Raw genomic sequence first — 24707 nt, forward strand, 5'->3', positions numbered from 1 at the left:
AGTCTGAGCTCAGGGTCTGTCTTTGGGGTGGAGTTGGTGGGGAGGAGATTGTGTCGATACACCTGAATGCTGCAGAAAGTCGCCGTACTCTCACAGCTGATGATCAATATTCAGAGGATTTATTATCAGCTGATTATCCGCACCTGGCTGCTGCGGATTCCTGAGGAAGCGGTGAGGGTGGAGTTAGGTCATTGATCGGTTGTAGTTTGGAGCAAAGAAGCAGAGAGATTCGAGCTAGTCGAGGGTTCATCAGGAAATGCATCACTGACACCGAGCACTGAACAGGTGACCTTCTGTGTGAATCCTGAGCAGTTCATCAGTCTTGGTAACGAGCCTCTTCTCCATGGAGACGGTTGCTGAGGCTGATGGGTATCGTAGTGTTTGGAGACGAGGCGCCGGGCAGAGGGAGGAATGTGTCCGGGTCTCTGCTTCTCCTTAAAAGGAAACTTTACTACGACCAAATCAAAACTTCCTACAACAGAGGCTCCGCCCTCCTTACAACTCCTCAGGAGGAGAAAGGCCAGGGGAAAAAATGAGGAGAAATTCAACCTAAAACCACAGACACCAGGGGAAGTGTCTGTCTGTGGCTCCAAATAAGGAAGGAGGTCAGTAAATAAAGGAGACTTGGCCCCAGCCCTCCTCCTCCTCCTCCTGTAAAGGGAGGAAGCACAGTGGGTGTGGCGGTGGCATCCCGCTGCTGTCCTTGTTTAGCTGTGCAGCGTTCATCCAACACATCCTTCACTGCTTCATGCATCACCACAGCATTTCCTCCTTTTTAGCTCCACTCGGAAACCACACCGAGCAGAGGTCAGAGGTCACCTGCTAAATACCCCAGAAAGAGACTTAAAGCATGCACAGTGAGAGAGAGAGAGAGAGAGAGAGAGAGAGAGAGAGAGCGAGAGAACGGCAAACAGAGGATCAAATACACAGACTGTATATAAACAAAGGCTGGCTTTTATTTTGTAGCGCAGCCTTCTGGGACGTGGTGGTACGAGAGCCTCACAGCAGGAGTTCAGTGTGTGGGTCTGTCAGCTGCTGCTGAGCTGGAGGAGCAGCTGACAGCTACTCAGCATGACTGCAGAGACATGAAATCACTATTTCTGTTTTAAAGGCGGACAGTGAAGTGAGGAGCTGATGACGTCTGAGTCAGAGCTGATATTAAACAGAAATCAGAGGGACGTTTACTTCTTATATTTCCACACGTTGATTATCATCTGCATGCACAGTTTCACACTCTCACACTGCAGTGGGGGAAATTTATGGTTCAGCATCCAGCCAAAGGAGCTTTAATGCTGGGAATGCTGGACTCAGGGTCCCACGTTGAAGACAAGTGGGAGTGTGTGCTGCATTCAGGACGCGCTGTAGCGTAAACAGATGATGTCACCTCCTTGGCGTGCTGCTGAGGCGTGTACAGTCTGTGTATGAATGAACACGATACACAGCCATATGAGGAGCTGCGAGCGCCAGTGGAAGAGGGGGGGGGGGGGGGGGGGTTACATGGACAGTATGGCGGTGAGGAGAAAGTAGAAAGATCAGAGAAAGGTTCAGCTCTTCAAAAAGGAGGCGTTCAGTATCCAGGGCCAACCATGTCACTGTTTACAGTTTTAGAGTGACCTTTAAATAATCAGGCCCCATCTTATCTTAATGACCTTGTAGTACCATATCACCCTATTAGAGCACTTGGCTCTCACACTGCAGGCTTACTTGTTGTTCCTAGAGTATTTAAAAGTAGAATGGGAGGCAGAGCCTTCAGTTTTCAGGCCCCTCTTCTGTGGAACCAGCTTCCAGTTTGGATTCAGGAGACAGACACTATCTCTACTTTCAAGATTAGGCTTCAAACTTTCCTTTTTGCTAAAGCATATAGTTAGGGCTGGACCAGGTGACCCTGAATCCTCCCTTAGTTATGCTGCAATAGATGTAGGCTGCTGGGAGATTCCCATGATGCACTGGGTGTTTCTTCTTCACTCACTATGTGTTAATAGACCTCTCTGCATTGAATCATATCTGTTATTAATCTCTGTCTCTCTTCCACAGCATGTCTTTATGCTGTCTTCCTTCTCTCACCCCAACCAATCACAGCAGATGGCCCCGCCCCTCCCTGAGCCTGGTTCTGCCGGAGGTTTCTTCCTGTTAAAAGGGAGTTTTTCCTTCCCACTGTCGCCAAAGTGCTTGCTCATAGGGGGTCATACGATTGTTGGGTTTTTCTCTGTATTTAATATTGTGCGATCTACTGTACAATATAAAGCACCTTGAGGCGACTTTTGTTGTGATTTGGCGCTGTATAAATAAAATTGAATTGAAAAATTGAATTTGACCCCCAGCACTCGGCTCTGTTTTGAAGTCTGATGTACCTTTCCAGGTGACGCGTCTGAGGCCCTCCCTGAGCTGTCGTGCATCAGTCACACCCTCAGAGTCGTTTGTGTTTGCGCTCAGCTCACCGAGAATGTAAATCTGTTGGCAGCAGCACAGCTGAGAATGGAAACAGGCCAGGGGAGGGGTCAAAGTTCATCTGAGAGTCAGCTGGAGTCCGAGCACGCCGAGAGATCCTGAATCCTTCAGACAGGAACCCCGAGGACCACGACCACAGTACACAGAAACACACATCACTCTATAAAAGTAGAAACTAATAGAAATACACTTCAGACTGCTGTGTGTGTGTGTGTGTGTGTGTGTGTGTGTGTGTGTGTGTGTGTGTGTGTGTGTGTGTGTGTGTGTGTGTGTCAGCAGCTGAAAGGAGGTCATTCTCTCGGTCTCTTTAAAGACCAGCTGCTGACAGTAAACACAGCTGCACTTCAGCACCTGCTGAACCAGGACCAGGACCAGGACCGGGTCTCAGCGGGGTCACATGTAGTTTGTTAACGTGGTGAAAACAGCAAAAAGAGTTTGAGCTGAAGTCTGTCGCAGCGCTAACATCAGAAACCAGTGTGTGCAGCACGCGTGCCCACCGTGTCGGGTTTCCTTGGAGACGGAGGGTGAGGACAGGCAGGGTGTCGGGGAGGGCTGAGGTGTAAGACACTGTCAGCAAACAGCGTCTGACCTTTACAGCACGACCCCGGTCCATCCACTCAGAGGCCCAGAAACACCCTAGAGACATGTGGCTGAACAGCTGGAACAGCTGGAACAAACACGCAGTCACCAGTCACCAGTCACCATTACACGCAGTCACCAGTCCGCCACATCAAACATCAAGTACCATCAATATGTCTGCGTCGCTCAGCTCAATATTAAAAGGAGAGAAGAAACACTGAGGACAAGGCGGGTTGCACAGCGGCTTGCAGGTGCCGAGGCCCACCTGAACGCAGGACTCGCAGTAACAGAGCTCACTGTGAGTACAGCATGCTGCCAATCAGCTCCGGCGCATCACAATCCAGGTGACCGCTGCGCTCGGCCATCGCTCAAACACAGGTCCTGCCTCTTCTCTGCAGGTGTGCGTGGACCTGCGTAGCCTAGCATCCACCCTTCAGTCGAACAGGCCACGCCCCTAATAATGCAAACTGAAGTCATGAAAAAGAAAATGCTTCAGCCTTTTCAGGCAGAAATTATTTATTATTTTAATTTTGGTTTATATCCCAGCTGTTAACGTGGAGGGGGCGGGGCTTATGAGGCATACCGCCAGCAGCCTGCAGAGGGCGATGCAGACGTTTCATTCATTCATCATTGTAACTGCCAGAGGAGTTGCTCATACTTCAACCCCAATCACAGTGAAAGTAGGACTTTCACTGAGTAATCTGATTACTCTGGCTGTGTAATCTGATTACTCTGGCTGTGTAATCTAATTACTCTGGCTGTCTAATCTGATTACACTGGCTGTGTGATCTCCAGGAGCCCTCGGTGCTCCTCTCTCTCTGAGGAATGCAGTGAATGATGGGAGAAAGTCCGGAGGCGCCACCAGCCGTGTGATTGGCTGCTTCCCTCGAGGCCTGCCCTATAAGGACTGAAGCAGGGGAGAGTGGGGGAGGCGCGGGGGGAGGGAGGAGACGGGAGGGGGCTCAGAGCCTTGTTTGGGATGGAGGGATGGATGGAGGAGGTAGAGGCTTGATAAACTCAGTCGCAGCTCTGCATACTCTCACTTCTGTCCTGCCCCCGCCCCCACATCCCAGCAGGCCCTGCACCACCACGGTAAGACCTCCACCACCTCTTCTTCCTCACCTGGCTGCCTGTGTGTAAGTGTGATGAAGCTGCCGTTCCTCCTCTTTGCTCCTCTGCTCTGACACTTTAAAAATGTTGCAGCTCCTTCTCTGTCTTTACTTCGCCTCGTTTGCCTCTTTTATTTTCTCTACAGTTCCATGATCTCACCTCCTCCATCACCTCCTAGTTTCCTCTCGCAGCTCACCTCCTCCATCACCTCCTCGCTCCCCTCCTTTCTGCTCTTTCTCATGTAATACTGTGTAAAAGCTATGGAACCTTTTTCACCTCCTCTCCGTTCATTAAGCCTCTCCTCCACCTCCTTCTCTGCTGTGCTCCTCGTGGTTGTAGTGAACAGTGAGAAAGTGGCACCTTTCACCTCCTCTCTCCTCCTCCTGTTGCTCCTCGCGTGTTTTTCCATGTTTCAGGTCGTTGAAACTTCGGTGTTTCTCGTGTGTGTAAAATTGGACTTTTTCTGACTGAAGTTTGGTTCAAACTGAAACTTTTTAATTGAACGTTGATCAGATTAAATCTTCATTGAGCTCTGCAAAGCTTCAATCCACTGATCTCCGATCAGCTTTAAATGAATAAGAGAAACCTGTGGACCATTCCAGCCAGCAAGGGGCAGTGACTCCCCCCACAGAGTGAAATCTGTGGAAACTAAAAATACATGAAACATTTCTCATGCTTCCCAGAGAAATTTGAAGAACATAAAGAAAAAAAAATCAAATGTAGGCTGAAAAATATATATTTAAAAACTGAAATATTGACTAAATACAAAAAGAAAATCAAATATTAACTTGTACCTGGACACAGGTATGGGGAGTGTGTCTGTGTTTTCAATCTCATTTCTGAATTTAGTTTTTTGGCACAAACAGGCCTCCGTAGCCCTGAGATTAAACTCGTGTGAGGACGAGTGGCGTCTTTACTTTTGCCTCTCAGCCGCGTGTGTTTAAAGTTTGAATTAAAACACACACGGCCTCGTGTGTTTGCAGCACACCTGCGGCAGCACAGAGACGTGAAAACACAGTTTTTATGATTTTAGCTAAAGATGGAACTAAAACTAGAAATCGAAGAATCAAAGCAGATTTTTTTTCCTTAAAACTTTTTCTACAAATTGAAGAAAGGGAAAGACGTGAAACACACACGTGTAGTTGTAGCTGTAAAACATGTCCGCTGTGTCAGGGCGGTGCAGCAGCGCCCCCTGCTGCTCACAGCCAGTTTGAAATCTGCAGAAAAAATGTTTCATGGTTTAAAAGGTAAATTTGAAAGGTTTGTGTTTCATGCAGTGTGCAGCTGTGCTCGCCTCTACATTAAACATCTGGATGACAGTTAGATGAAATCAGCTGATGCTGCAGGTTTAGTTCGGAGTTTATACCACAGACGACGAGCGAAGCTGGCAGGCAGGACTGAAGGCAAACTGAGCCCACGAGCTCTGCTGGAGGGAAAATCAGAAATATTCGATTCCCAGATTCATGACTAAATATGGACAGATGTGAGGTGAGGAGGCGAGGAGACGATGAGGGACACATGGGGAGGGGAGGGGAGGCAGAGAGAGCACAGGGAGGGAGAGAGGGCGAGCGAGCATACCAAACACAGGCAGGACTCTGCTTCATGTCCTAATTAGGAAGTTTTCCCAGAGTGCCTCATGTTTGGGGGGGTGCTGCAGCTGGATGATGTGAGGTCCTCGGGCAGGTTTCCCTCTGTGTGGACAATCCATTTTAACCTCACTGCTTCAACAGGAGCGTCTTCTTACCTGCTGAAGGTCATGTCGGCTCACTGCGCCATCTTGTGGTGGAGCGCGGCACTGCAGGGACCTTCAGCCCGGCTCGATGTGACCTTCAACACGATGTGTCGAAGTTGCCTTTGCTTGCTCACTTCCTGCTGAAGCTTTAAACCGTCTCCAAAAGCACAAATGAACAAAAACGACGAGCGGTTGGATCTCCGTCAGAGCCGTGAGCCCTCACAGGCCGCCACGGCCCTCACAGGCCGCCACGGCCCTCACAGGCCGCCACGGCGCCGGGAGCTCAAACAGAATAATGCTGAGATGTGACACATGTGGATGGTTTGAGTGGCGAGCGCTCACACACGCCTGCCGATGATAAGTAATTGAACCTGCGTCTTCTTCTGCCTGCAGTGTGACTCGGTGTCATAGTGTCATTGCTCGTCTACAGCGCCCCCTGCAGTCATGTGTGATGACGAGGAGAGCACCGCTCTGGTCTGCGATAACGGATCCGGTCTCTGCAAAGCCGGATTTGCCGGAGACGACGCTCCCAGAGCCGTCTTTCCCTCCATCGTGGGCCGGCCCCGGCACCAGGTACAAACACACACACACAGGGACACACGCATACACACACAGGGACACACACATACACACACAGGGACACACGCATACACACACAGGGACACACGCATACACACACGCACACACAGGGACACACGCATACACACGCACAGAAACAAGCACACACACACGCATACACACACAGGGACACACGCATACACACGCACAGAAACAAGCACACACACACGCATACACACACAGGGACACACACATACACACGCACAGAAACAAGCACACACACACAGGGACACACGCATACACACACACAGAAACAAGCACACACACACAGGGACACACGCATACACACGCACAGAAACAAGCACACACACACAGGGACACACGCATACACACGCACAGAAACAAACACACACACACGCATACACACACAGGGACACACACATACACACGCACAGAAACACACACACACACACAGGGACACATGCATACACACGCACAGAAACAAGCACACACACACAGGGACACACGCATACACACGCACAGAAACACACACACACACACAGGGACACATGCATACACACGCACAGAAACAAGCACACACACACGCACACACAGGGACACACACATACACACGCACAGAAACACACACACACACACAGAAACAGACACACACACACAGAAACAGACACACACACACACACACATCCAGATACAAATGTCGGGATTATGACAGTAATATATTATATATATATACATATATATATATATATATATATATATATATATATATATATATATATATATATATATATATATATATATGAAGAATCAGGGGACAGTGAGGTTAGTGAGCACAGGTGAGTATCAGACAGGTGTGCAGACAGTAAACTGAGCGCGCTCTGTGTGGTGCAGGGAGTGATGGTGGGCATGGGGCAGAAGGACAGCTACGTGGGTGACGAGGCTCAGAGCAAGAGAGGAATCCTGACCCTGAAGTACCCCATCGAACACGGCATCATCACTAACTGGGACGACATGGAGAAGGTGTGTCTCACACACACACACATACATGCACGCGCACAAACACACACACACACACACACACCTGTGTGACTGCTGCTCTGCTCTCTGATTGGTCAGATCTGGCACCACTCGTTCTACAACGAGCTGCGAGTGGCTCCAGAGGAACATCCCACCCTGCTGACTGAGGCGCCACTCAACCCCAAAGCCAACAGGGAGAAGATGACACAGGTACTACACTCTACTGCATGTACCACAGTAATGCAGTACTATACTATAGTGCTCTACATGTACTGATAATATATATATATATATATATATATATATATATATATATATATATATATATATATATATATATATATATATATATATATGATGTATTGCAGTATGAAAGTACACTACAGTACACCAAACAACAAGATGAAGCAGGTATCCCACAGACTGTAGATAAAAAATGGACATCATGACATCACCCATTAATTTTTTTAAAGTCAGATTTTAAATCTTAAGTTTATGGTTATGGGTACTGCCGTAGTGGGCTTTTGCTTCAGGAAGTGAGCATATTTGGTCAACGGGTGGAATGCTGAAAGTTATAAGCTAATGCTAGTGTTCTTGGCTATCAGTCTATATCAACACACTGTGCAGATTTATCACACAGACACAGATACCTGCTAATCAGTAACAGACACTCAGCAAACCTGGATCTAAGCCTCCTTGGATTATCTGTTAGTACAGTGACCTTACAGCAGCCATGTTACTGGTCACATGACATCATTTACAATGCTCCAAAAAGCTCCACCAGCACAACACTGGGTCCAGAGGCCCAGTTCATGGACTCCAATTAGCTGAGGCAAAGCCTAGCAGGCAGCTAGCAGCTACAGCCACCTGCGTCACTATCCACCTGTCAGCCAAAGTAACCACGCCCCTAATAATGCAAACTTAATATGATTTAAACAGGTGAGTTCTAAAAACAGATGTTAAGAAGGGCAAATTATCTACAGAGACCAAACAGTTTGTGCATCAGGCTTTAAAAATGTTTATTTTTGTGGTAAAGTTTCAACATGGTAGTCTGTGGGGGCTGACGCACTGCTGCCTCTGCTGGATGCTAAAGGAACTGCAGGTTTTGGATTCTTCTGTCTGTTCCTGGAGGAACACAGATTGATGGTTAAGACTAAATATTTCCACGATTTTTTTGTTTCCAGATCATGTTCGAGACCTTCAACGTTCCTGCCATGTATGTGGCCATCCAGGCCGTCCTATCACTGTACGCCTCAGGACGTACCACAGGTTGGACCACACCTCCTACTTTCTCCTTAATCACAATCTCATCTTATATTTGGTGCTTTACTCCTGGTCAAAAACACCTCCACGGTTCCTCACAGTGTTACTGGAGGCCAAGGTAATGCCATCCAGAGTAAGAATCTGGTTAGATACCATATTTCTAAGATTTTCTGGGACAAGTACAATAACCTCAGTCTGATCTGAATCTACATAGCAGCGAGAATGGCTGCACTATTTCTAATTATATTTGTTGTCACGGTGATGGATTGAAAACTGTGGGTTTAAGGTTAAGGTTAAAGGTTATTAATCAAAGTTGTCCTGTTTCTCTACCCTCAAGGTATCGTCCTGGACTCAGGTGATGGCGTCACCCACAATGTGCCGATCTACGAGGGCTACGCCCTACCTCATGCCATCATGAGGTTGGACCTGGCGGGCCGCGACCTCACCGACTACCTCATGAAGATCCTGACCGAGCGAGGCTACAGCTTTGTCACCACCGGTAGGTCACGCCCACTTCCAGGTAATGTCAGAGCCACCTGTGATGATGTTTCTGACCCAGTCTGTCTGTCTGTGTGCCTGCAGCGGAGAGAGAGATCGTGCGGGACATCAAGGAAAAGCTGTGCTATGTGGCTCTGGACTTTGAGAACGAGATGGGGACAGCCGCCACCTCGTCCTCGCTGGAGAAGAGCTACGAGCTTCCCGACGGGCAGGTCATCACCATTGGCAATGAGAGGTTCCGCTGCCCTGAGACGCTATTCCAGCCCTCCTTCATCGGTCGGTCCCTCCTGCCTGTCTGTCCCTGTACCTGGTTAGAGTAGAACTCTGCTACTTAATAAAACGCTTTTTTTGTTTTATTAATCTGTTGAGTTTGCTCTCCTGAATACTTGATCTGATGTGTCCAAACATCTTCAGACCCAAAAAACAAAGACAATCAGCAGATTCTCCAATGCTGACGATTAAGAAAAGCTCAGATTCGACTGATCGCTCCGTCAACGGGTCTTTTGTAACACTGATGGCTGATTGAACCTCTCTAACCCAGCATCTGGTCCTCGGTCCTCCTGCAGGTATGGAGTCGGCCGGTATCCACGAGACCACCTACAACAGCATCATGAAGTGTGACATCGACATCCGTAAAGACCTGTACGCCAACAACGTGCTCTCTGGGGGAACCACCATGTACCCGGGAATCGCAGACCGCATGCAGAAGGAGATCACCGCTCTGGCCCCCAGCACCATGAAGATCAAGGTGAGGCTTGACGACCTCACTGAGGCTCACTCACATTCAGCAGAAAATGAGTTAACTTTTGACCCCTCTCTCTCAGATCATCGCTCCCCCGGAGAGGAAGTACTCGGTGTGGATCGGCGGTTCCATCCTGGCCTCGCTCTCCACCTTCCAGCAGATGTGGATCAGCAAGCAGGAGTACGACGAGGCCGGACCCTCCATTGTCCACCGCAAGTGCTTCTAAAGGCTGCGCCCGGGCCTTCAAGCCCCGCCCCCTCGCCTTTAGCACAACGTTATTTTAGCCTGCACTGAGCACCCGCTAACAGACCCCAGATCAGCCACCAAAATCAGGCCCGCAGGGACGACAGGAAGTCAGAGAGCGCTCAACAGCGTTAAGTTCAGAGGACAGAAAGTGATGTCATGTTTGTTTTTGAAGGACTTCCAGAAAGTCAAACATCCTCCCTCTCTGCTCACCTTCAAACTGTGAATGTGCCGCTTGCCCTCTGCAACCCCACCACCCCACATTCCACCTGTGGCCCCGCCCCCTCTGAGCTCCATGTTGGTGCTGTTTCCTGTCAGAAAGTGCGTTTTTATTTTTGATGAATAAAGCTTGAATGTTGCCCGCTGGTGTCGTCTTCTATCGATCACATTCACGCGGCGCTCTGATGATGTCACACGGTGTATGATGATGTCACTGCTGTTGACCTGTGGGTAGGTGTGACCTCGTGGTGCTATCTGTATTAGTAACATTTGACAAGGTGGTGATGTGAACGTGGAAGTGACGGTTGAATGAACCCAGGAAGACAATAAAGCGCTCTCATACCTGAACGCCGTCGCTCTTTTATTTCACCTGAGCTGAACTTTGTTGTCATAGCAACCAAAGCTGATTAAGAGTGAAGCAGATAAACAGTAAAACTGAAAATAAGTGAACATTACTGAACTCAGCAGTGGGAACAAGTCCTGGGGATGTACTGCCACCTGGTGGTCCGTGCTGGAACTGCAGCTGCTGACAGTAAAGACTTAAACATTTCAATATAGCTTTATTAAATAATAAAGATAAATCAAGTGGACCAGTGTGGCAAAGCCATAATGATCCGTTTGGGAAAATAAAATCTGTTGGGCATTTTTATCGGCCTTCAGACAAAAATTGTGATCGCTACAGTTCCGGACGCGACAGGCATGAACAAAAAAGCTTTATTAGTGTAAACATTAACAACCAGCAGACTACATAACCCCTTCCTGCAGACTCACCCGAGACAGGTGTTCATCCTAGAGTGCAACCAGGGTGGGCGGAGCCTGAGACCCACTGAAGAGACGAGACCTCATTCAGCTCCACAGACATCTCATTAATTAAAAGTCTGTCTGGGTCTTTGGTTGATTGATAGGCAGGTGCGGTAAATTGCTGCCAGAGACTTGAAAGAGAGAGACCTAATATTTAATAATCCACATTTCACTGTTTTACTCTTTGGTTCAGATGTGGATTCTGTATTGTTCTTTCTTTGTGATTTTTTATGTTTAAGTTGTTTGTTGCTGGTTTTTAGTTTGTTTTTTGTCTTTTTGGGAGCTGACACAGTCTCTATGGAGATGGGTTTTTGGGGGGGTAGCAGGAGGAGAGAAGCTGCAGAGAGGCGTGTAAGACTGCAACTCTGCTTCCTGGTCCCAACTCTGGATAGTCATATTTTGGGGGGTTTAATAAATTGGTCCATATTTCTAGAAATGAGAGCTGCTCCATCCAAAGTGGGATGGATGCCGTCTCTCCTAACAAGACCAGGTTTCCTCCAGAAGGTTTGCCAATTATCTATGAAGCCCACATCGTTTCTGGGACACCACTCAGACAGCCAGCAATTTAAGGAGAACATGTGGCTAAACATGTCACTCCTGGTCTGATTGGGGAGGGGACCAGAGAAAACTACAGAGTCCCACATTGTTTTGGCAAAGTTACACACCGATTCAATATTGATTTTAGTGACCTCCGATTGGCGTAACCGGGTGTCATTACTGCCGACGTGAATTATGATCTTACTGTATTTACGTTTACCCTTAGCCAGCAGTTTTAAATTTCCCTCAATGTCGCCTGCTCTGGCCCCTGGAAGACTATGGTTGCTGGTGTCTCTAGCTTCACATGTCGGGGTGGCTGTGGCTCAGGTGGTAGAGCAGATCAGCTACTGATTGGAAGGTTGGTGGTTCGATCCTTGGCTTCCCTAGTCTGCATGCCAAGTATCCTTGGGCAAGATACTAACCCCAAATTGCCCTCCGATGCGTTCATCAGTTTGCACTTGTGTATATGAGTGGGTGTGAATGAGGCATGTTGTATAGAGCGCTTTGAGTACTCTGGGAGAGTAGAAAAGCGCTATATAAGAATCAGTCTGAGAACAGAATCACCAATTGATGATGATCCTAACACGGCGCTCTCATACAAACTCATCTCTGTCTGCAGGACTTCCACCAGTCCCACTTTTGATCTCCTGCAGCGGGAGATGAGTTTGTACTCGCTGCTGCAGCGATAAGAACAGCGTTTTTAAACAAGTGCAGCCGAGGTAACCAACGCTGTTCACAGACATCCTCTCCACTTCCTTTCCCCGTGTCTTCAGATTGGAGGATCTCCTTGTCACGCCTGAAATTCATTGTGGGCTCTTGTGTCTTTGAGTATTAGTGTCAGGTTGCTGCCATCACACCGCTCAGTCACACACCAAATGCTCAAATACTTCGTAGCAGGAGGGCTCCAACTATTACCACCGTTTAGTTTCCGTCCCACAGAGCTGCAGTTTGAGTGCAGAAATCCTCCAAACATAAAGTGAAGCGTCAGCCTGCAGATGGTACTGCGTCTTTCTTTTTCCTCTGAAAGCAAGTTTGTGTGAGAAGTTAAAGATCTGAGCAGTCTGTGGGTTTGAGTGGGTGGGTGGAGCGATCAGAGTGGGTGGGTGGAGCGATCGGTTTCAGACACTTTTAATGAAAAACCAGACGCATACGGGTGCTGGAGCAGCAGAGGGTGTTTTATTACCAAAAAGTTAAAAACAGCAGTCAGGTCACAGTTTGTCAAAACGTCATCAGCAAAAAACAGTCACACAACAGCTCAACAAGAAAACATCTGCTGGTGCACACACTGAGAAGTCCTCCAGCTGTGGGGCGCTTTGAACGCACCACGAGAGAAACATCAGAAAATAATTTCATCTGCAAGAAGTTTAAAAGGGCCCGCTGTGAGCGCCACGCCAGCCAGCTTTACACGATGCACACGGCCTTCACCTGAGCCTGCAGCGCCCCCTGCTGTCTGCCACCCCTTACATGGCACCCCACTCGAGGTCAAAGGTCAGAGTAGCTTATGGCGTGAACGGTCTCGCCTAAAATGACAGAGTGGTAAGAGTCTCCTCACAGTTTCACATCTGCAGCAGCGAAGAGCTCAAAGAACGACTTTCACCTCCGATCTGAGACCAAACCTCACAACACTGAACCGCCACAGCCAATCAGAGTGTCAGGGAAGCTGCCTAACAGGAAGTAAGGTCACAGCCAAGCTTGGTGGATATCAGCTGACTACCGGGGGCGCCTTAGCGCTGCAATCAGCGGCCCCGCAGGACGGGTGCGGCCTGACAGGCAGGACTCGGGGCAAATACTGCACAGGTGACAGCGCAGCTTCAGGTTTTATTCTGAAATCCACATCATGATTTCCTGCCTTTAAGCTCAGAGGTGGACGCGCGAGGCGTTCAGGGTCAGAGATGGCAGCAGGATTTCAGCACTGAAACTAAGCTGTGGCGGTTAAAGATCATTTTTAGTCTGAGTGAAGCGTGGAGAGGCTTCGTCCTTGAGAGCGCCAACGCTTCAACGTTCACATGTTTTCCAGGCGAGGCACTCGCTCGCGTCTGCTCCCAGTCCATCTTTCATTTAAAACATCAAACTGCGTCTCAAACGGCTCGCTGGCAGTCGCCTCGACGGGAGCTTGGCCCACGCCGTAACTTGGCACAATCTGGGTCTCTGCAGACGCCATTTTCACAGCGCTGCTGTGACATCAGCTTCAGCTGAGGTTAGGTCTCAGTAAGCTTTTTATTAACTGCCCAATCAGAGCAGCTCACTGGCCTGAGATCTCCCCCCCTCGCCCTCGCCATCTGCAGTGGCTCAGCAGCAAAAAAACAAAACAAACAACAACAAAAAAACACCAAAAATTAAAAGTGTTAAAAGTTTCCTGTAAATCCGACATCACAACGTGTCAGCATACACCGGCGGTGCGTTCACAGTTTCCTCTTCAGAATAAAAGCCTGCCAGTGCTTCCTGTCTAAACCCTGAAGTCCAGCAGGTTAAGCCGCAAGTCCCTGAACACGACGTGTCTGCACACCTGAGGGGACAAAAGAGGACGGGTTACAGGTGATTCAGAGTCGGGGCTGAACACAGGACGCGGTATCCTGACGATGAGGTTGACCTCGGCGAGGGTCTCACCGTGAAGAGCGGCGGCTCCTTGGAGTGAGGATGGAAACCTTTCAGCTTGCAGGCAGAAACTTCGGACATCCCCAGGTCGGTCAGCCTGAACACACCTGTGCTGGGGGGGAGACAGGCGGAGCGACGTTAGCAGGCTGAAAGGCCTCGTGGGAAAATCGGCATACATGCGTGCTCCAGTGACAGACTTACTCGTTGTGTTTTGGCGCGCAGACGATAGCGACGGCTTCCGGCAGCATCAGCTGATATGAGCAGTGAGTGTGGAGGTCGACGCTGGACAGGAAGGCCGTCTGAGTGGGATGAGTCTGAACACAGAGGTCAGAGGTCACACACACTGAACTACAACCCTGACTGAAGTGACGCGAGGAGAGTGAGAGAGTGCAGAGTGAGACCTCTCCCTCGCTCTGCTCATCTGTTGCTCGACCGCAGCCACCGTTTCCATGGTGATATTTGATCATGTAAATGAAGGAGAAACACTGGTTTTCTCAGGAGCATGTGCTCGTTTACAGCACTTGTGGGGACTTGATACCAAACCACTCACCAAAAGAGGCCCAGAGTGAAGCGTTTGTGAGGACATTAATCTGACAGGTAACCTTAGAGTTTATTTTAGTGTCGCACTGTTTCTGGTCTCACAAACTGCTGTTGCTACGAAGAAGGTTAACTGCATCTCTACAAGAGCCAATCATGGAGCTCCAGGACCTCCTCCAAGCCCCTCCCCCCAGCGTCCATGCTTACGTGGATCCAGCCCAGCGTCAGCAGGTGATGCTCATCCTGGAAGCTGAACAGCTCCTCCACGTTCTCCATGTCGCAGAAATCCGGGCCGGCGGTCTGTTTGGGGACTACGACGTGAGTCAGCGTGAACTCGTTGTGCGTCTGAGAATGAGAGAGAGGCGGGGCTTAGCTGGTGGTATATGACTGAAAATGGGTGAGGGCGTGACAGGACGTGTGTTTCGCTCACCAGCTGTCCGCAGAGGACGCCGCAGGTCTCGATTCCTCTGGCAGTGTTCGACCGGGCCAGCGAGAGGAAACTCTGAGTCAGCCCTTTGGGAATCAGGACTCGCCTCAGGCCCTCCACCCTCTCACCTGTACACAAACACACCTGGTTTAAGAGGGCGTAACGTCTGTGTGGAGGTCAGATTGAACCTTTTGCACCACATACAACATGTACGCAGTACACGCAGGTATATGGAGTGAGTGTGTACTGACTCTGTACTCCAGCCAGCGTGGCGGCGGGTTGGCTCACAGGGGCAGGCGGTCTGTTTCTGTTAGGGTCTGCCCCCTGGGATCGTATGCTGTTTTTGATTGGCTGCTGGGACAGACGGGAGCCGTCTGTCACCTCAGGCACTTTGGTCTGAACCTGCAACACAAACACGAAAGACACAGTCAAACTACGCAGTACTCAGTAGGCTGGGCCAGTATTACAGTACGCCAGTACTTCACAATAGGGCTGCCACAAACGATTATTTTGATAGTCGACTAGTCACCGATTATTTTTGAGATTACTCGACTAATCAGATCATCATCCACTGGACGTAAAACGTACAGCTTATTGCACCAGCATGCATCTGCTCTTATATAACTATCATTAGCTTACAGCTTTAAGTGTTTAAAGGAGTATATTCTCGAGCATCTCACACTTCTGATAATCAGCTGTCTGCTTGATGTTTATTCAGCTGTGTAAAAACTATAACTTTAATCTCAGGCAAACCGACTTACTCAGGAACAAATAAAATACTAAAAAAAAGCCAAACAATAACATTTTTAAGTTATCTAAGTGACTTATGTATGTTTAACCTGAGTAGCGAAAGACAGCGGTGGGTTTGAAAACGATTTGCTGGGAGTCCGGTGTTCTCACGGGCTCTAGTGAGCCTTTCCCCCGGCTAGCTATCGAGCTAGTGGGTAACAGACGTCTCCGAAAACGTCGGAGTGCTTTTGAAAATATGTGGTGTCTTGATAAACTGAGCAGATATTTGAGGTTTACACAGCTACATTCTCGCCTGAAAATATGTTAAACGTTTATTTTGTGACCCAGAAAGAATAATAAGAGTAATATTAAAACTAACTAGCTGCCGCCATTGTTGGAAACTGAGCTGGGCTGCGCTATGAATTCTGGGACGCAGCTTCTTCTTCTTCGGGGTTTAACGGCAGCTGGCATCCTTGTACATGCAGTGCTGCCATCTTCTGTTTCAGTCCGTTATTACACTCTTAAATCCTACTACTTATTCCTGCGTCTTTTGTGATCTTACAAAGCTTCAAACGACGCGTCGACTATTAAATCAGTCGTCGACGATTTTGATAGTAATCGTGACTAGTCGACTAATCGTGGCAGCCCTACTTCACAAGCTAATCTGTTAGTAGACAGGCTAACGTTAGCTCAGGGTCAGGTTAGAGTTTAATCTTGAAAAGCTGGTCGACCTTAGCTTCCCTGCTAACACCAGCTAGCTGGTTAGCTTTAGCTAGTTCTCTAACGTCAAAATGAAACACGAGTGTTAGTTTGTGTTGAGCCGGTCATTTACTGGACTCTCTTTGTAAACTAATGTTGGCTAATGTTAGCTAGTGTTGCTCCCTGTGGACGAGGCAGGTCCGTACATGAACGTTGTCCTGCTGCCAAAGGCACTGCAGTATGAAACAAAACATCGACGCAGCTTCCGGGTCGGGAAGACTAAGCCAGCGAGAAATTCCGTAAACCTGTACTATGAAGAACAAGCTACCTTTTGCTCCGCCTCCACTCCTCTCTTATTGGCCAGCTCCTGGCGTCTCAGCTGGTCCTCGAAGTAGCGAAACTGTTCCGATTCAATCTGCATGCGTCGCAGAGCGGCGACGCGCTGCCTCTCCTCCTCCAGCAGCAGGAACCTTCTCCTGTCCTCGTCCAATAGGGACAGCTGCTGGCCACACCCGTGCACCACGACCGCCGCCTGGCTCTGAGGAAACAGAACGATGAGCTCGTACAGGTGGCTGCGGCAAGTTGACCTAAAATAAACGACTACTAGTCTGAACATCACTGTAGGAGGTCACCTGACAGGCGTGTCACAGGCTAACCTTCACCTGAAAGACAGGTGGGACGGACTCACCGCGCAGAGGCCATTCCCCTGGATCGTTCCCATACCGAGCGCTCCTCTGATCAATAATCAAGACTGTGAAAACTCACTCACCTGGGCTCTGAGGTATTCGCTGTGTTCCCTGCTGTATTTCTCCTCCAGGCGCTTCTTCAGCTCGTCTTTACGGGGAAACGCCACCTCCTGAAGTTTCTGCACAGACAGAACAGGTCACAGCAAAGACACCAGGACCAGAACCAGGTGTGGTTCTGCAGCAGGAACACCTGAGGAACAGCAGCCGGAGCACCAAAAACAGCATAAATGTACGAGTGTGACTTTACAGAGGTCACTCTGGGTCCACCTGAAGGAGGATTCATGATGTAGGGCTGGTGTGATGGAGGGGGAGGGGCCAGATGGAGGCAGTCCTGCACAGCCACAACAACAAGACAACGATCTGAAGTCTGGTTTAAGGACTGGACACGTTTCCAGCGATGTCCCCCACTTATAAAAACGTCTTCCACCAGCTGAGCCAACTTTACACCGATGAACGGGTTTAACTACGTCAGCCTGTGCTCCACCTGCACTCAGTCCCATCGTGTCGCCTACTTAGAAACATCACATTTAAGAATAAACCGAGGAAACGCTGACACACGCGCTCAAAAATGCAACTTTTAAAGTTCGGTGAAATCCAGCTGTTATGTTTCTGCTCTTTAAGCTCCAGCTGTGGCAACTGCACGAGTTCCAGATGTTTCTGCTGCTCGATCAGTTTTCTAGAATCTTCCAGGGATGAAAACTTTCGTGTTTCTACTACGATAAAAATGGTCGTGACTTTTCTGACGCAGCCGTGAAAGCGTGAGCTCAGCATCAGGACAGATGTTTCTACACGACGGCGGCGAGCCTGCTCGCAGCGACCAACACGGCACTTTTAAGCCAGCTGATTAACGAACAATTATCTGTTTCAGCTTTCAAACCTCCAACCTGCCAGACACTCTCACCTGAACACTAACGCCCCGCCCACCAGCTTCAGCCAACAGGATCTCAGTCAAAACATCCCCGAGTACAAATCGAGCAGGAGATCCGGATCCGTCTGACGGAAACTTGTTCATGTATTAAACATGTGGAGTGACATCTCCACCATCCTGCTAACAAACCACAGACTCGATGTATGAGCCAGATCTGTGTCAGCAGCGCACAGCGTTTAATCCTGGTTCAACTCTGAGCCTGACTTTTTTAAACTCCACCACATCCCAAGATTAAAAAAATAAAAACAGTCCATGGTTAGTCCGGCCTGAAGCCTCAGCTGAAGCCTCTTCATGGGCAGAATCGATGCACCAAAGGTTGTTAAGTACCAACAAGAAACAGGCCCATAGATCTGGAGATTTGCTAGCGTGGAAAACAACTCAGACAAGAGCGACAGACTGAAGGCTTCTCTGAGAAACACGAGCATCATAGCGCTAACAGAAGCTAACTGCCACTGTGTTGTCCACAAACTGCTAACGACAAGCAGCCTGGAGAAACTCTATCGACGTCTGAGGACAAACCACCACATCTCAAATGATGAGTTACAACCATCAAGCCAGATTTTAAACCAGCATGGCAGCAGGAGCTAGCTGGATTTAGCTGGAGCTACCTGGAGCCATCAGGGGCCAAAGGAAGCTCACAGGAGCTAACAGGAGCTAGCTGGAGCTAGTTCCTGTTAGCTCCTGCTAGCTGGAGCGACCTAAACCACTTACAGGAGGAGGTGAGGGGAAAGCTGCAGCACAGCGAGCAACAACCTGAGCAACAGGAAGCTGGGAGTGATAACACACAGGCTGATTGGGTGATTGTCTGCAGCTGGTGGGAAAAAAAACAAAGACAGGAAGTAGAAGTGGCTCAAGAGCAGGCAGGTGAGCATCTTCAAAATAAAACAGGAAGTTCATAACGATTGTTACCTTCATGATGAAGTGTTTCTCAGGGATGGCGGTGCACTGCTGGTAGTCTCTGTGGGCGGGCAGCTTCTCTACAAATAGACTGAAAGACAGCGGCCGTCACATCGCATGCTGTGCGAAACACCGAGCAGCCCCGCCCCCGACGCCACTGAGCCTCACGTGATAAACTTGGTGTAGAGGACGTAGGCGTTCTCCAGGCTGCCCTCCTCCAGGTAAACCGCCGCCATGCGCTCCATCTCCACACCCGAGCGGAAGTAGCGTCTGGGCGCGATGTCCTCGTTGATCTCCACGCAGCATCCCATCTTCCCCAGCGCTCGGACGCGCTCCGCTGCCGTCAGCGACACGTCTGTGTAGTCGGGCTCTGCTGCCAGCTTCTTCTGTGGAAGAAAGTGTTTGTCAGAGAAGAGCAAAGATGGCAGCAGCCTCTAAAAACATCAACATGAGCACCAATGATTTCAGTTTGGAACTGTCATCGATGCTCAAAACGACCCTTCAGAGACCCGTGTCCCTCAGAGACCCGTGTCCCTCAGAGACCCGTGTCCCTCAGAGACCCGGGTTTGAGGAGGCTTTCTCTACAGCTCGAACACTAAGTAAAATATCTCAGTGAAAGATTTTAAAAGTGTGTTCTGTTTAATGGCAGGTGACGAGTTTAAGGACACAAAACTCATTAAAGGAGCCAACATTAAAAACTCGCCTGTGAATGGCGTCACAGCTGAGCTGAAGCGTTTTTCAGGCAGGAAACTGAGATTTCCCGTCCCCGCTGGGAGCCTGAATGCAACGTTTGTTGCTCAGCTCATTAACATGACGGCGCCGGTCGGAGCGCCGAGGATAAGAAGACCTCTGTGCACCGAGCAGACACAGAAACAACCCCACTCTGTCTCACCTTTGATCTGATGTTTTATATAAAACTTTGTTCTTACTGATCAGGAAGCATTTTGTCTTTTACTTCTAATTTTATTCTAATCTGATTCATCAGGATATTTATTTGATACCATTTGAATTTAATGATGTAATCATTGTTTAACCCTAGCCTGCCTTTATTAGAACTTTCTGTAATGTCTGATTTTATTTGTAATTTAATTTTATTACAACTTATTTTATTTTATTTCGCTTTTTTAATCACACTCGTTTCATTTTATTTCATTTTTAGTTAAATAATTAAATGACAAAAATAAACTAAGAGACGTGATTTTCAGCATCCAGGTAAAATGATGCAGTCGTTGTAGACCTCAGCGCGTGCTGGCAGTCGTGTCACTGTTGTGTTGTAAAGCTGTTATGATGCGTGTTTTTCTGTCCCCACATTGTGAGTAACAAGAACACGTGTGGGTCCCCACAGCATCAGTAAAGCACACACACACACGCACACACACACACTCAGTACTTACCAACGTGTTTAAGCTGAAGCCTTGTTCCATTGTGTGTGTGTGTGTGTGTGTGTGTGCGTGTGTCTCAGCGTGTGCGTGTCACTGGTCGGCCCACGGCCGGCTCGTCCATCTGCCACCTCCCATGATGCTTCACTGCGGGGGAGACAGAAAAACAAGATGAGCAGCTTTGAAACGGCACATATGGGTGGAATGTTCCTTTAAAGCTGTTTTATTTCCCATCAGCCCCTCATCATCATCATCATCATCATCATCATCATCATCATCATGCCTGCCTGTCCTTCAGCTTGGTCCACAGTTACCATGGCAACCAGCGACTAACCATGAGTCAGCCGCTCTTAAACCGATGAAGACAAGGCGAGCTCCCACTCCTCACGAGCTTCTGTGTCCAAACAAACAGCTCTGATCATGCCACCGTCACCGTGGCAACAGCTGCACCTGGCTGGAAGTGCTTCGAAAGAACAAACTCGCCCCGATTTTCATTTATAACCATCCACAGGTGAGACTCCACCCCCACCAACTGTCCATCCTACCATTACGCTCATGCAGAAGCTCAAAGTCCTCCACATTGGTCTGACGCGGTCCTGGATCAGTTCTGGAGGCTCACCTGCAGCAGGTGAACACCTGGAGGAGAGGAGGCCCTGATCCAGGGGATCCTCGTGGGCAGGTTACGAGGGACTCACCTCAACCTGGGCCAGGTAAACTCGTCCCTGTGTCTGAGGATCAAACTGAACTGCTCCTGACTCCGCTCACATCAGCTGATACACATCAGACCTGTCGGCGTCGTTTCCGTGAGCCAATCAGAGCTCAGTGCTTGTAACGCAGGTGTGACGAGTCGAACCGGCTCGGCCACGTTCAGATCGTTCAGATGCTGACGAGTCAGCGCGACACATCGACACCTGCAGACGACCTGAGGTAACCTGACAGCGACGACGACGATGATGATGATGCCATGCAGGTGTTTAAAGGTGAACACCTGTATGAAGTCCCCTGAAACGTGATTTAAGGTGGACATGTCTGTGAGCGCCTTAAATCTAGATGTAAACCTAAACACAGGTTTGCTTTCAGGCTGCTGTGATGTCACAACTGGACACACCTCAATTAGCAGGTCAATTAATTGATCTATTTTTCAAAATAAAAGCTCGTTTTTAAAAAAAGCTCAGTGACTGAAATTAAAAATTAAACTTTTATTTCTTTGTTTTGGGTTCATTGAGTCTCTATTTTCAAAATAAAAGTTGGCAATCTTTATCTGCTACGTCACAGACTTTCAAACTAAAGTTTGAAGGCTTCAACATGTCATTACAGGATTTATCGATAAACCAAAGGCTGATCAGCAGATTCACTGATTAGTGATTGGTTTAAAAATGAGCTGCTGGGGAACCAATAAACAGCCCTGTTTTAACTTTAGCATGAAAACATCTGGAAACAGCTGCTTTCAGCCCCCACACTCACCTGATGATGACGTCTACAGGTCCTGATCAGCTCGATAAAGAAAATGATTGATTTACCGGCTCAGACCCGGTACTACTGGACCCGGAGGATGATTTACCGGCTCGGTGTCGGCGTTCAGCCCGCAGTCCGGCTGCATCTCGCGGTCACACATGGAGCCCGGCGGCGGAGGATGAACCGGATCCAGGGCGGTGCGGACCGGTCCGGTCCAGCTGCGGGACAGATGTGAAAAACGGCTGAAAGCGGAGGATGCCGCCGCTCTACACCGACTACCCGCGGAGATGGTGGCCGCAGAGATCGTCTCTGAGATCGAGATGACTCACTCGCACTTTACGGTGTCACCGCGGCGGGTGTGACCTCTGTGCACATGCGCAGAAAGCCCTCACAGAGAGCAGGAGAACAGCGGGAGGTCTCACTCAGACAGAGACCAGGTGTTCTGACAAACCATCCTACTTTGGCAAAACGTCCTACCGTAAGTAATTTATGCACATTTCTGCTGTCACAGAGTAATTCCAGCACCAATTTAAGTAGGTATGACGGTTTGCCACCTAACTTTGCCCATCAGAGTATGCTTGTAGCTCATATTCATACAGCCAGGATGGTTTGCCACTTCATTTTACCCGTTAAAGTATGCTTGTAGGTAACATTCACAAAGGTAGGATGGTTTGCCACTGAATTTCGTGTTGTGCGCATGCGCAGAAACAACGGGTAGGATGGTTTGCCAGGTAGGATGGATTCCCAGAACACCGGCAAATATAATCAAATGATGTCATCAGTAATCAATGATGCGAACAGATTGTTTGTGACAGACCTCCGTCACAGAACATCCGGGGCCTCAGCAACAGAAACCATCCGAAACACCTTCAGCACAGCAGGTGAGACCCTTTCAGAATAAAGGACACCGTTTCAAATGTTTCTGAGCAGAGCTGCTTTAAAGCTCGACATGTTGCCTTTATCACAGCGGGTCTCACCGGAAGTGGAGTGGTGAAGAGCGAGGGTCTGAGAGCACCTGTGATCAGGTGTGTGCGGATGTTTATCTCTCTCTTCTGGACTCTGATCATCTCAAAAGTTGATTCTGTTCATCTGGACGTAGCGTTTTGTGGGAGAAACGTTTCGTCACTCATCCAGGTGACTTCTTCAGTCTCAGCTGACTGCAGGTTTCAATCTTATAAACAGGACATTTGCATAATGACTGAAACCAGCCCACTGAAGGAACAATGGGCTGGGAGGTCAGTTCCTTAATCTTAATTATGCAAATTCCCATGACCATTGATCAACAACCACTGACCAAAACCCACTGATCAACAACCACTGATCAATAACCACTGATCAATGGCCATGAGTAGCATTCACAGAGAGTTGGGGAATGGCTGCAATCACAGCATTGTAAGATGGTGACAGATGAACCCTTAGGCCCCCTCCTCGATTCAGAGATGGTCTTTCCCTTTTCACGTAAATGGCCTCCTTGACTCCGCCCTCAAACCAGCGTTCCTCCCTGTCCAGGATGTGTACATCCTCATCATTGAAAGAGTGTCCACTGGCCTGTAGGTGTAAATAGACTGCAGAGTCCTGGCCTGACGAGGTAGCTCTTCTGTGTTGTGCCATCCGCTTCGCCAGAGGTTGTTTGGTTTCCCCGATGTATAAATCCTGGCAATCCTCCTGCACTTAACAGCGTACACTATGTTACTCTGTTTGTGTCGGGGGACCCGATCCTTGGGGTGGACCAGTTTTTGGCGCAGCGTGTTTTGGGGTTTAAAAGCCACAGAGACCCGGTGTTTAGAAAAAATGCGTCTCAACTGCTCCGATACTCCTGACACATACGGGATCACTACAGGTTTTCGCTTAGTCAGTGGTTGTCCTTCTCTCCTGGATCGGCTGGAGCTTTCTTTAGGTGCCTTTCCAGCTTTGACAAAAGTCCAGCTGAGATAACCACATTTACTCAGGGCCTACTTGATGTGCTGTTCTTCTGCCTCCCTGGCCGCTGTCAGTGGGGATGGTGTTCGCTCTGTGTTGTAGCGTCCTGATGACACCCAGTTTGTGCTCCAGTGGATGATGAGAGTCAAACCTTAGATACTGATCCGTATGTGTAGGTTTACGGTACACGTCAGCTTTTAGATGTCCCCCATTACTGATGGAAATCTCACAGTCTAAGAAGGCTAACCTGCCACTTTTCATATCCTCCCTGGTGAATTTCATGTGTTGGTCCACCGACACATCAAAGATTTGGGGAAACCTGCAGTCAGCTGAGACTGAAGAAGTCACTTGGATGAGTGACGAAACATTTCTCCCACAAAACGCTACGTCCAGATGAACAGAATCAACTGTTGAGATTTACTTTCCTGGATGATTGAGAATGCATCAAGACTCTGATCATCACTGCAGATGTTTTCAAGTTTGATGTCATATAAAAACATTCATCCCGCCTCGTGATGCTCTGAGTTTACCTGCCTGTCTGTTCTCCCTGCTCCTCCTCCTGCTCCTCCTCCTTTGAGCCTCGGGCTCTTTCTGATGTCTCAACATCAGCAGGTAAAGTACACAAAG

The 24707-nt window shown here is 48.8% G+C and overlaps 2 protein-coding genes across 6 annotated transcripts; one reads left to right on the forward strand and one right to left on the reverse strand.

Moving 5' to 3' along the window:
• The first annotated feature begins 4013 nt into the window (after positions 1–4013).
• On the forward strand, positions 4014–10778 carry acta2 (actin alpha 2, smooth muscle). Of its 2 annotated transcripts, none has more exons than XM_063482379.1 (9): positions 4014–4119; positions 6263–6442; positions 7340–7468; positions 7565–7675; positions 8650–8734; positions 9066–9227; positions 9311–9502; positions 9793–9974; positions 10051–10778. In XM_063482379.1, the coding sequence occupies exons 2-9, from the start codon at positions 6314–6316 to the stop codon at positions 10192–10194; spliced, it is 1134 nt and encodes a 377-aa protein (XP_063338449.1). In that variant the 5' UTR covers positions 4014–4119; positions 6263–6313; the 3' UTR covers positions 10195–10778. The 2 variants fall into 2 exon arrangements, with proteins under 2 accessions (XP_063338449.1, XP_063338450.1); XM_063482380.1 differs by having other exon boundaries at positions 4022–4119; positions 6300–6442.
• A 2144-nt stretch (positions 10779–12922) lies between these two features.
• Positions 12923–22463, reverse strand: stambpl1 (STAM binding protein-like 1). 4 transcript variants are annotated; one of them, XM_063482383.1, is made up of 12 exons: positions 22267–22463; positions 20721–20852; positions 19495–19712; positions 19339–19417; positions 17525–17620; positions 17084–17293; positions 15579–15729; positions 15331–15455; positions 15108–15245; positions 14565–14677; positions 14376–14475; positions 12923–14274 (listed from the first exon to the last, which is right to left on the reverse strand). In XM_063482383.1, the coding sequence occupies exons 2-12, from the start codon at positions 20748–20750 to the stop codon at positions 14215–14217; spliced, it is 1320 nt and encodes a 439-aa protein (XP_063338453.1). In that variant the 5' UTR covers positions 20751–20852; positions 22267–22463; the 3' UTR covers positions 12923–14214. The 4 variants fall into 4 exon arrangements, with proteins under 4 accessions (XP_063338453.1, XP_063338454.1, XP_063338451.1 ...); XM_063482384.1 differs by having other exon boundaries at positions 14376–14470; positions 22170–22463; XM_063482381.1 differs by having other exon boundaries at positions 22170–22463.
• Between the last annotated feature and the right edge of the window lie 2244 nt (positions 22464–24707).

The sequence above is a fragment of the Pelmatolapia mariae genome, linkage group LG8 (genome assembly GCF_036321145.2).
Source record: "Pelmatolapia mariae isolate MD_Pm_ZW linkage group LG8, Pm_UMD_F_2, whole genome shotgun sequence".
Lineage (NCBI taxonomy): Eukaryota > Metazoa > Chordata > Actinopteri > Cichliformes > Cichlidae > Pelmatolapia > Pelmatolapia mariae.